General features: G+C 43.9%; 1 protein-coding gene across 1 annotated transcript in view; it reads left to right on the forward strand.

Annotated features, from left to right (window-relative positions):
* The window catches only part of LOC308422075 (cytidine monophosphate-N-acetylneuraminic acid hydroxylase), a gene marked incomplete at both ends in the record, with an annotated part of 49223 nt that overhangs the window by 13095 nt on the left and 23148 nt on the right, over positions 1-12980 (forward strand). Inside the window, 5 exons of the mRNA XM_080918533.1 lie at positions 801-991; positions 5857-6004; positions 6332-6413; positions 7338-7475; positions 10211-10346. Coding sequence (XP_080774659.1) covers positions 801-991; positions 5857-6004; positions 6332-6413; positions 7338-7475; positions 10211-10346 — 695 coding nt within the window. The remainder of the gene's footprint in view (positions 1-800; positions 992-5856; positions 6005-6331; positions 6414-7337; positions 7476-10210; positions 10347-12980) is intronic.

A 12980-nucleotide genomic window follows, 5' to 3' on the forward strand; every position in this document is an offset into this window, starting at 1 on the left:
GAGACCTTCACAAGTCTTTTACACAGTTTCTATTTTCAGAGTGCTTTCCTCTAAGGAAAATGCCTCAGAAGTCTGGGGAAGACAAAAAAAGCAAAATTAAATATTTTTTTCTGTATGTTTAGGAAGTTATGTGCATTTGGGCAGGGTTTTTTTTTTTCTTTCTTCTTTTTCATTTTGTTTTGTTTGAAACAAATGAAACTCCACTCAGAACAGGAATTATAGCAACTCATTTGATCCTGACTATTTCTGGCTCTTCTCACTAGATTCCTGTTGCCTGGTCTCTGCTCCTCTGTGGTGTTCTCTTATCTGTGAATGTGCCTGGCGGGAGGGTGGGGGGTGAGGAATAGGTCTGGAATTCTCCTGCCTGAGCCTTTGGATATCAGTGTTACATATTCTCAGGACCTCTTGGCACTCTTCAGGGTTAGTAAATGGGTAATGTAGAGCCCAGCTAACCAGACAAAAGTCCAGTTTGTCCAGCTGTGCTGTGCCAACACACCAAACTAATTAGGAGTCATGTAATGAACATGCCTCAAAGCCACACTGGCATGCTAAGTCCCCCGATGTGTGTGCTAACACGGCTCACTGCTAAACATGTCAGAGCTGGTTTAAAGATGGGAAAATCTGGTGCATCCGTTGGTTTGACATGAAGCACCAGGCACTGGAGTGCATGCGACAGTCTGGAGAGAGTGTTGTGTTCTGTCGGTGTGTGTCTGCTGTTGTAGTGGAGTCAGAGCTGGCCTGGCCTTGTACTTCATTACTGCTGACCACGCCATAGTAGGAATCTTTCTCTCTTCTAACAGATAACATATCTCACTCATGCCTGCATGGACCTCAAGCTGGGAGACAAGCGGATGGTGTTTGACCCTTGGTTAATTGGCCCTGCTTTTGCCCGAGGATGGTGGTTGCTCCACGAGCCGCCTTCTGACTGGCTGGAGAGGCTGTGCAAAGCAGACCTCATTTACATCAGCCACATGCACTCAGACCACCTGAGGTAAAGCAGTCACACACCCAACTCCGGATAACAATGGCTGGACTGGAGGCATCAGCGGGATCTCGTGGGCTGTTGCTTTGGTTTTGGACAGGACCTATGAAGTTCAGACTGGCCTTGAACTCACGATGTAGCTGAGGATAACTCCTACCTGACGGTTATACAGCCACTTCCACATCCTGGGACTGTAGACATGTGCCGCTATGCTCTGCTCATAAACATTTTTAGATGCTTCTGCACTCTGACTTGCTCCATTAGGATCTGAAAAAGGACAATACAAGTAAATTTTTGTATATGTCCCACAATTCTGATTTTAAGAATGGGTCCACAGTTTGTGTCAGCAGGAGTGAGGAAGGAGCCGTGATGGAAAGCAGGGTGCTTGATAACTTCTCACGAGCTTCCACTCTCTGTCCATGAACACACACTGCATAAAGCTCCTCAGAGTGGCCTTGTTTTCATTCAAAATTTATAGCATAAACCAAAACACACACACATACATACATACATACACATACACACACACATACACACACAAATACACACACATACATACTTACATACACACACATACACACACATATACACACACATACACACACATACACACACATACACACACATACACCCTTACACACACATACACACACATACACACACACATACACACATACACACACATACACACATACATACTTACACACACATACACACTTACATACACACATATACACACACATACACACACACATACACACACACACATACACACACACACACACACACACACACACACACACACACACACACACACACACAGTAAAGGACAGGATCTCAGCATTTGAAAAGTCTCGGAAGGAGGATCAAGAGTTCAATGCCAGTGTAGACTACATAACAACACTGTCTCAAAAATGACAGACAGGTACTTTTAAAATAGAGGACCAGCTGAATATTATGGGGTTTGAACACGTGCTAAATCTCACTCACAACTGCCACTGAAACAGGTGTGCCACAGAGAGTCACAAATGAGAGTAGGAGCTAGTATCCCAATAAAACTTTAGTGATGGATATAATTCCCATGGGTCATAAAATATTATTACTTTTATATTCTAAGGCTGTTTACAGAAGCAGGAAACGGGACACGTCCAATTCATGCACTGTTTGGACAAACCCTGTTTTTTACTGTTGAGACAGCATCTTGCTATACAACCAGGCTTATCTGTGCCTTCCTGCCTTGCATGTGCAAGGATTACCACCCCTCACAACCATGCCCTGCTTTAGTTTTCCCCCTTTTATAATTGTGTTCTCTCACACAATACAGCCTCCCCTCCTTCCACTCCTCCTAGTCCCCAGCACCCTGACCTCCTCTGACCCTGAAGATCCACAGCTCCTCTGTTCCCCTTCTAAAAAGAATATGGTATAACAAGATGGAGTAAGATTAGACACAAACCCTCACATCAAGTCTGGACAGGGCAACCCACTAGGAGGAAAGGGCTCCCAAGACAGCCAGAAGAATCAGAGACAACCCCACTCCCACCGTTAGGAGACCTACAAGAACTCAATGCTACATGACCACTATATATACACACACATGTGTGTGTGTGTGTGTGTGTGTGTGTGTATATATATATATATATATATATATATATATATATATATATATATATATATATGCACAAAGGATCTAACTCTGTGCTTGCTGTTTCAACCTCTGGGCCCCTATGAACCCTGCTTAGTTGATTTTGTGAGCCATATTCTTCTTGTGTCCTCTACCCTACTAGCTCCTACAATCCTCCCTTTCTTCAGGGCTCCCCTGTCCTCGACTGATGCTTGGCTGTGTGTCGCTGTATCTGCTCCCATCAGCTGCTAGAGGAAGCCTCTTTGATGACTATTTGAAAAGGCTCTGATCTATGGTATAGCAAAGTATCAGTAAGACTCTCTTACTCACTCACTCACTTACTTACTTACTTACTTAGCTCCAGTTGTGTTTGGTTCTACCCTAAGTCTCTGGACCATCCTGTTTCAGGTTCCTGGCCACGCAGATAGTGTCAGGCATGGGAACCCTCTCATTATACAGGACTCAACTTAGCCCAGTCATTGGTTGGCCACTCCCACAAGCTCTGAGCCACCATTGCCCCCAGCACATCTTACAGAAATGACAGGTTGTAGGTCTGAGGTTTTGTGGCTGAGTTTGTGTCCCAGTCCCACAACAGGAAGCCTTGCCTGTTTACAGACTATGGCAGGTTCAGACTCCTTATCTTCACTACAGTCATGGGTTCCAGAAAGTTTCTACTGCACTAGGTTTCTATGCTACTTCCCAAACACCCCCAATTCCAGTCCCTTTTCCCTATACTTTCTCCTTCCATCTCTATCTCCCCCAGCTCACCTGCAAAATCTATTCTATTTACCCTTCCCAAGGAGACCATGTGTCCCCACTGAATGGCCCCTTGAAGACCAGTGGCAGGGCCTCCTGAGCAAAGTTGTTACACACTAAGGACAGGGTCATAACACACCCACAGTGAAACCTTTGGTGAGCGTTTGCCACTGAGAAGCTGCTGAGACTCGTGAGTTTTACTTCCTCCCTCCATCTCATTACAATTCTTTCTGAATCATTTAGTAACTACTCGTGCCTTTTACCCCAGTTCTACAGTCTGAGCTTAACTTTAGCTAAAAGTTCCCTAAGTTATAAAAGTAAGAGGGAAAACAGTGTGGTGTAATGAAAAGGGTTCAAAAAATGTTATTTGATAACATCAGTATAGTCTTGTTCCCAGATATTAGCAGATAATAAGAACTACCAGTTAGATAATAGCATTAGTTACTTCTGTTTGTGATAAAACACTGTGACCAAGGCAACTTATAGGAGAAAGAGGGTTGTGGTTCCAGAGCCGTAGAGTTTATCATGGGGTGGGGTGATGGGGACATGGCTGTTGAGGCTGTTGAAGCCACAAGCAGATGGCTCACATATTGAACTTGGAGCATGAGCAGAGAGAATGCCCCCCTGACATACTTCCTACGCCTCCCCAAACTGCTGCCTACTAGGGACCAAACATTCAGATGCCCGAGACTAGCTGGCTGTGGTGTGCCTTTAATCCCGGCACTCTGGAGGCAGAGGCAGGCAAGTGAATCTCTGTAAATTCAAGGTCACCCTGGTCTACAGCATGAGTTTCAGGACAGCCAGGGCTCTTATACAGAAGAACCCTGTCTCAAGCAAGCAAGCAAAAGCCAATAACAACAAAAACTCAAATGCCCAAGACTATAGGGACATTCTCATCTATGCCACCACAGCCATAAAAACAGCAAATATCTCTTCTGGGGTCATTGTTTCTTAATTCTCTTTCTGATGCAAGATATATTTTCTGAGCTTAGAGATTAAAGGTGGGTCAAAAAAAAAATCCTGGAATTTTTACATCTTTTGATTAAAGGATGAAATCTGCTTTCTCCCCATTTCCTCTCCCTGCTTACAAGTTCTGCTTTTGTAGCTCTTCACAGCGTGGGAATGTGAGACTTTTTTTTGTGCTTACGGCACCATGTTTCATTTCATATGATCATCTGATTCTTTTATGTGTCTGTCTGTAGGAGATTACAAACATGTGACCATGCCCAGATACTAGTCTGATTCTAAAACTAGAAAGTAAACATGTTAAACTTAGAAACTACCCTCTAATGGAAGCAGTGCTGGGTTTGGTTGGGAAAAAACCAAAGTTTGAACACCAAATTAGTGTTTGTTATATTTGTGCATTTATTAATGTTTCCTCATCTATGAAAACAAAAATTTTTAGAGTATGTAATAAGACCCAAACTACTGACCACAGACATGGCACCTCATGCCTGTAATTCTAGTACCCAAAAGTGTGAGTTGGGAGGAGTTTTAAGAAGCCCAGGTCACCTTAGCTACACAATGAGACCCCCATCTCAAAATTAAAATAAAACAAAACAAACACAAACAATAAAACCCACAGCAGGAAAAGAAATTTTTAAAATGTGGAAGCCCACGGCAGTGTACTTGTTTGTTATAGAACAGGTACCTAACCATTTGCTCATGTTCCTATGATACTCTACAGTGATATATCAAAGCCATTTTAGGTAATTAATGCTCAGTAGAAATTACAATCACTTTCATGCATATAAACAGCTGAAAAGAACTGGATGTTTGCTTATGCACAATTTGGATTTCTAGGATGCTGGATGTTTTTCATCTCCATCAAATTTTATTGTATGCCCTCTGATAACTTGAGTCCTTCAAAGGATAAATAATGTCAATGTAACTGTCAGCCATTAGAAGACATGGTGATGACTCACAAGGGTGTGGAGCCATCCCTGGGCTGGTGGTCTCGGGTTCTATAAGAAAGCAGGCAGAGCCAGGTGATGGTTAATCTCAGCATCTTTAATCCCTGCACCCAAGAGACAGAGACAGGTGGATCTCTAAGTTCAAGGCCAACCTGGTCTACAGAGTAAGTTCCAAGTCAGCCTGGGCCGCACAAAGCAACTCTATCTGCGCTGTGTCCTCTGTTTTACTGAGAGTGACTACATAGGAAGATTGTGAAGATGTTCATCTTACAGCAACATCTGTATGACTCTCTCTCTCTCTGTGATTTCTGCTACTTCTCACCCAATCCGGCCTCACCACTCAAAGCAACACTGGTGTGGAACATGGACTTACTTGGCTGATATCTGCTCTGTGGTTTTTTAGTATGTCCTACTATGACTATGAACTAAGATCCTCTGGGATGCAGCTGGGAGTGTGTGCCGGAACCCCCTCTGGACTGTCATGAAAGGCTGGTTTCCACTCCTTCCCTTTTAGTCAGTGGGCTGTTCTTTTGCTAGTGACTCCTGGTTTATGGCCTTTCACTGTTTCCACCCCTCTGATCTAGTTACCCTACCCTGGAGCAGCTTTCCCAGAGACAACCAGACATTCCCATCTATGTTGGAGACACAGAAAGACCTGTGTTTTGGAATCTGGATCAGAGCGGCGTCCGATTAACTAACATCAATGTGGTTCCATTTGGAATATGGCAACAGGTCAGAGATCTGCTTGTTTCCTTACTATGCTTTCTGGGGTGACATTTGAATGTATAGAATGTGGTCATGTTATTTGTACACAAGATACAGTGAATACAACCTGTACTGAAGCTTCAGTTTTGGACATAACTCTCCTTGCTCAAAGCTTTCGTTTCCACTTAGCAAATGTATAACCATATAAAACCGGCTAATAAACACAGTTCCAGATAAAGTTTTTCTTCCTTTAAATTTTGGTTTGATTTGCCAATTTTTTTTTTTCAAAATGACAATTTTCTCAAGTATTAAGGCCAAGCTGACCTGCATAATGGTTTTATTGTTGGATTGCAGGTGGACGAAAATCTTCGGTTCATGATCTTGATGGATGGCGTGCATCCTGAGATGGACACGTGCATTATCGTGGAGTACAAAGGTACCTTCCCACCCCAGAGAGCAATGGGAAGGGAAGTGCACCATGGGTAGGAAAGAGGATGTCTGGAACTTTGTCCATGTTCATCTTCTTCTCTGTTTTCAGACAACACAGAGCATTGTGCTCTTGTCTTTGGAAAATGAACCTTTTAGGTTTCTTTCAGATGAAAACTTGCCAGTAATTAAGAGTCTGTTATGACAGGTATAGGTTCGCTTTTAGGACAAGGGAACCAATATTTACATTGTTTCAAAGCTGATGTTAATTTATTGCTGAATAAATGTCATGAGTCCCTTTCATAATCTTGCTGGGTGTGGTGATACAGACCTGTCATCCCAGCAGTCAGGAGGCAGACACAGGAAGAACAGGAGTTCAGGGTCATGCCTGACAAACATTTCAGGCCAGGCTGGCCTCTACAAGACCCTGTCTTAAAGAGCAGAGCAAAACAAAACAAAAGGGAAAACAAAAAATTATCACTAGCAAATTTCATCAAGAGTGAGGCATGGCCTTAGTTTTCCAGTAATCATTTGGAACACAATTGTAGATTTTTGCTGGAGATAAGGACATCTGGGTTGAGTTGACTCCTTAATTTCAGCATCAATTAGGAGAGTATTCTGTGATTCACAGTGAAACTCAACTGATGGTCATCCTGAAGTACCTAGAACCCATCCAGCCAGAGAGATGAACCACTTTACTTGGACATCAGAATAGTACAAGACTTTAGACTCTGATAGCTTCCTCTTTGTTTGTTGGATTGTTTGTTTGATCGGTGTGTGTGTGTGTGTGTGTGTGTGTGTGTGTGTGTGTGGTGGGGGACATACTAATTCTTCTATAATCAACTGAATTAGATTATATAGGCTACACTGGATGACCTTGTTGTCTTGATCATTCAAACCAGAGCATTTGAGATTTCATGTTATTTCTTCACAGGTCATAAAATACTCAACACAGTGGACTGCACCAGGCCCAATGGGGGAAGACTGCCTGAGAAAGTCGCTCTAATGATGAGTGATTTTGCTGGAGGAGCATCAGGCTTCCCAATGACTTTTAGTGGTGGAAAATTTACTGGTAATAATTTATATCCCAGCGATACTGAGCATTAGGCATGGTTCTTTGGATGGATGCTTTGAGGATAAGTAGAGAGATACCTGGCATAGGGTTCCATGCTCAAAAGAGCACGTGTCCTGTTAGAAAGCCAACCTTGTGAACTGCGGACGCTACAAGCGGAGGTTTCAGAACTTGATAGAGGGCACCAGGGATGCTCAGATGAATGAGCATCTCTGGAAGGGAGCACCTAGGAGGAGCTAGGGGAGACAATCACTGAGTGGTCCGAGGAAAGGATGTGATGGGTAACTCTGGCCTTCGTGCTTTTAGGATGAGGTCAAGAATGTCATGTGTGGGACTTGGTGTGGCTGCTTCCTAATGGTCCCGTGGAGAACATGGCTGGGACAGGCAGAGCAGGAAATTCCACACGGTAGATTCCTACCCAGGAGCTCTTGTGCTCTGGATTTGGGGTGATGGTGGGGTTTGTGTGAAGAATGTATGTATGGGATAATTCATTCAGTTTTGTATCCATGTACCCCCTCTTCGATCCTGTATGCTGCAACTCTAGGTCCTGTTTAAGCCTAGCCTTCTCTGACCAATTACCTCCCAACGTGCTCAGTCAGCCCTCCTTCTGCCTGCTGGCATCTTCAGGCTAGAGCTCCTGGTCAACTCCTGGCCCAGCTTGTTACATTGACTATTTTCATTCCCCGGGGTCCTCTTGCTGCTAAACTGCAAGACCAGCAATTTCCCATGGATCTCAATCCAGCTACTCTCTGTTCCCTGACTGCCTCATCTACCCCACCCCACCTCGGCACATACACTCCCTGACTGTTTAGGGTGACCATTCACCTCACGTCAGCAAGACACTCCCTGACTCCCAGACTGTTCTAAGGGTGGCCATCCACCCCAGCTCAGCACAGACACTCCCTGACTGCTCTGTCTAAGGGTGACCATCCACCCCAGCTCAACACAGACACTCCCTGACTGCTCTGTCTAAGGGTGACCGTCCACCCCAGCTCAGCACAGACACTCCCTGACTGCTCTGTCTAAGGGTGACCATCCACCCCAGCTCAGCATGGACAATCTCCATCCTATTGCCCTGCTGTGCTGTTTGTATCACTTTATATAATCATTTATATAATTTATTTCCCTTTTTAAAACATACTTCCCTCACTAAGAATGTTTCCTTGGGAGTGTTCACATTTTCATGCAGTACTGTGTGCTTAGTGCCCAAGAGAACATAGAAGGTATATAATAAAGGAGGGGGGCTTTGTGAGGGGTCATTATAGCATCCATGACAGAGGCAGCAGTCAGGCCGTTTATTCAGTTTTATACGTGGTGGGCAGGCTCCTAAGTGTGACTAACGTCTGTGCCTGTGATTTTAATCACTGTGAGTTGTCAGGTTATAAGAAATAGATTTCAGTTTCGTGGCATACCAGGCGGGAGCGCACACCAGTAAAAGGCTAGTGACTGTAGACCTTGCAGTGTTTATGGAAGGGCTTTCCTACGGAGGAAGGGCATCCACACTGAGCCCTGTGTTCAGCTAGACGCTGCAAAATCAAACAAGCCAAAAGTGAGCTGGGGACCTGCGGCTGGTCTCTTGGTAAATATTCAAAATTTGCTAACTCAAGCTGAGGACACATCTCCATCAATGTCACAGGGATTTGTTCCACTTCTGCCTTACTTGTCTTTCCTTTTTTTTTTTTTTTTTTTTTTTTTTTCTTCCTCTTGAGCAAGTCCCTTTCAAGTAGAGCATGATTCATTAAACTTTTCCATTTGTGATCCCTTGGCACCAAAGAGATTTTTATGCCACCCTGGGCATGTAAATATGTAAAATCGGTACAAAAATCAAGTTTTTACTGATAATAAATTATAAACAAATTGACTTTAAAATAATTTTTACTATACATGTAATTTAGTATTTGCTAAAGACAAAATCAAAATTGCATGCTATGAAATGGAGGTACTTATTTTTTATTTATATAAAGAATTAAGTCTTGGATGAGCATTTGATACAGTAAGATGTGGCATATCTCCAGCAGTTTTCAAAGTTGATTAATATTTTGATTTTATAATCAATTCTGAGAATGCCATTTACATAAATATATATTACTATACACCTGAATTATGTTTAGGGACATTTCATAAGCCTTTAGAAATACCATCCTGATCTCAAGTTAAAATTCATTGAACTATGAAATTTTGTGAAACTCCAGTCAACAACTTACACAGGAATTTTAAAAATAAAAGATTCTAGCACAGTACAACCCAATAATATATTAAATTGATATATTCTGAGGGGAGTAATAAGAAAAAAATGAAGCCTTTTCCATAATTAAACCATTCCGTTTCTGTCAGAGCAGAAAAGGTCACCTGCGTGGTACACGGCACAGTTCCTAACTTAGATTGTGTGCGAAGGCACCCATAATTGATTTGTATTGTGTTGCATAGCAACATGTATAGTGTACAACACTCCTGTTGGATGCTTAGAACCCAGGCTGCAGAAATACTACATGATGCCCAGTGATGTCACAGGTCACAAACTGGAGAGCGGTACCAGTCATGTGTTTTATTTTGAACTAACTTTTGTTAGTTGGATGCTCAGAAAACTGACTGCTGTTGATTTTCCTGTGCCCTGCACATTGAATTACACATCTCCACATGGGGTTACAACCCAGTTTAAGAAGGTGGGAACTAGGGGTTCACTTTCCAATGGCTGATGAAGTGGGGGAAGACTAACCCCAACTCTATCATTGCAGAGGAATGGAAAGCCCAGTTCATCAAGGCAGAAAGAAGAAAGCTTCTGAATTACAAAGCTCAGCTGGTGAAGGATCTGCAGCCTCGAATCTACTGTCCGTTTGCTGGGTACTTTGTGGAATCTCACCCGTCTGACAAGTAGGGCTCAAGATTTCATTCAGTGTTTTCACATGACTTAGTGTCTGTCAGATGAGTGACTTTGCTATATGTCCATTGTGTGATGAGAAAAAGATTGTGAGAATCCAAAACTTCTCTCTCTCTCTCTCTCTCTCTCTCTCTCTCTCTCTCTCTCTCTCTCTCTCTGTGTGTGTGTGTGTGTGTGTGTGTGTGTGTGTGTGTGTGTGTGTGTGTGTGTGTTTGTGGGGAGTGGTAGGGGGCATATATATTTGTGAGGAAGTGGAGGCCAGAGAACATCTTTGAGTGTGTTCGTTTTTTGAGTGACATCTACCTCTTTGTGAGACAAGGCCTCTCACTAGCCTGGAACTCAAAAGACGGCGAGACTGGTCACCTAATCAGTAAGCTTCAGGGATCTGACTATTTCTGTCCCCAGCACTGGAATTACAAGTGTGTGCCACTGAATCTGGCTTTTCTCCCACGATGATCAAAGTCTGGTCCCCACTTGTAAGACAAGTACTTTACTGATTATAAATGTGATGAATTATATCTCTAGGGATAGCAACAAGATCTTCTGTTTTTTAGTATCTTTAATTGTATTTTATGTAACCAAGATCCAGACAGGGCCCTGCTATGTAGCCCTGGCTAGCCTACTCTCCATAGACATCGGGCTAGCCTCAAACTTGTGCAGTCCTCCTGCTTCTACCTCCTTGCTGCTCGATTAACAGGACCAGGCCACTATGTCTGGCTTAGCTGTCCTATTTTCTTAAAAAATATATCACACACACCCTATCTCTAGATAATTTCCTTCTTTGACACTGATAGAGTTTTTAAATCATTTGGAATTGCTAGATAAACACAAACTGTGTTAGAGTCTGTGCTCATATAGAATTCTATGTAGCTTTAAAAATGTACTACAAGTCATTTTCCCATAAGGAACACCCATATTGGCAGAACACAGAAAGTACTGGCTCATTAGCCTCTATTCACCTGCCTTTAATCTTGAGGGATGACAAGAGGGCAGGAAGGATGGAAATGACAGAGGGAGCTATCAAAAGCTAGGCTGAGACACGGGAGGGCCAGGTCTGGTCACAGTGAATGGCACAGGATCAGAGTCATCAGCTTCCCCTTTGTGCTCTAAGTTCAGTTGTAAGAAACGCCCCAGGTGCTCTAGGTATCCCAAATAAAGATTGCACTGACCCTGTAACCTCAGTGCTTGGCAGGCTGAGCTAGAAGGATTGCCAGTTAGTTCCAGGGAGGTCAGAGCTCCGCAGTTGTGCGCTCAGCTGGTGTGCAGGCCTGCGGCAGTCCACTAGAACCTGAGCTCTACAGCTCCCGTGAGAAAAATGGCAGCTATGACACAGTTGTCTCTCTGGAGCAGAGGTGGGATCTGAACGGCTCTCCCTCAGTTCATCCTGAGCGCTGGCCACACTTAGACCTTAGAAAGCACCCAGGACAATGCTCTAGGCCTGTTTCCCAAACTTTAGCCTGGAATCTGGTCCCAGGGGAGTGGCAGGTGCTGGAGTAGCAAAGAGAGTCCTTGGCTCAGAGTCCAGAATGCTTTTTATATTTTAACAACTGGTATACTTAAGTAGATACATTTTAATTTTGCCCCCTAAGGCAATAATAAAGTGAGAGGTTGTGTGGAAGAAAAGAACCTGGCCAACATTCACAGCTGTCACATCCAACAACACAGGGACACCCAAGAAGGAGACAGAAGACTTTAAGTTCTTATCTATAACAAATCCGAAAACTAGAAGCACCCCAAACATGGCCATGCATGCAGCAGGCTGCATGGCTCAGAGACGGGCAGTGCAGCGTAGCAGAGAAACTGACAGTTGAGACTTTAGACTGCTTAAGGTCTGGAAGTGCTAACAGGGGAACCCAAGGCTGACATCAACCCGAAGTCTAAATGTCTGCGAACAGGACCCGATAGAAGTGACAGCCAAGCATTGCCGTAGTTACTTTCTGGAGACAATCCCGAGGCAGAAGAATCCTGGGTCTGTGGCTAGTCTGGGCTTCATCGCAGGACGCCATTCCCAACTAATCAAGTAACATAAAACTAAAACCAGAGCAGCACTGACCTGCCGTCAAGCCAGGCCGCCATTTTGTTCCTCTCGGCTGTGACTGTTTACTCTCCAGGGTTCTGAGGTCATAAGTCACACATTTTACTCAGTGAATGCTGCTGCCCGGCTGGTTAACTGCTCAGAGCTCTGTTTGCCTGCGGGAAAATTGGGCTTCTGTTAACCTTTTGAGGCTGAACAGGCTCTTGGGAATAAGATTTAAGGATTCTTCTGGCTCAGCCCCAAGTGCTAGAATTATGAGCAAGTGCCACCACGCCGCACTCTGAGCTTCTGTTCTCTCAAAAGCATAGCATCTCTTGCTCTCTACGCCAGACAGAGTGGTGTTGAACGATGGTTAGAATTTTGCTAGGGTAGGGGTGGGGTTGGAATCTCGGAGGATCAGAATAATCGGGAACCTTCTGAGTTTGGAAGGTTTAGTTTCTGTTAGTTTTTTCCTTTTCACTTGCCAAGTCTGCTGCAGTCACGAGGCTGCATTCATGACCCCGCCCGGAGGGGGGGGGAGCCTTCTCTCAGGTCAGAAGGACTTTGATTTCAGTAGAGTAGAGAGACAGGGCCTGATGTAGTATCCCAGTCC

This window comes from Micromys minutus (genome assembly GCF_963924665.1).
Source record: "Micromys minutus genome assembly, chromosome: 6".
Taxonomy (NCBI): Eukaryota; Metazoa; Chordata; class Mammalia; order Rodentia; family Muridae; genus Micromys; species Micromys minutus.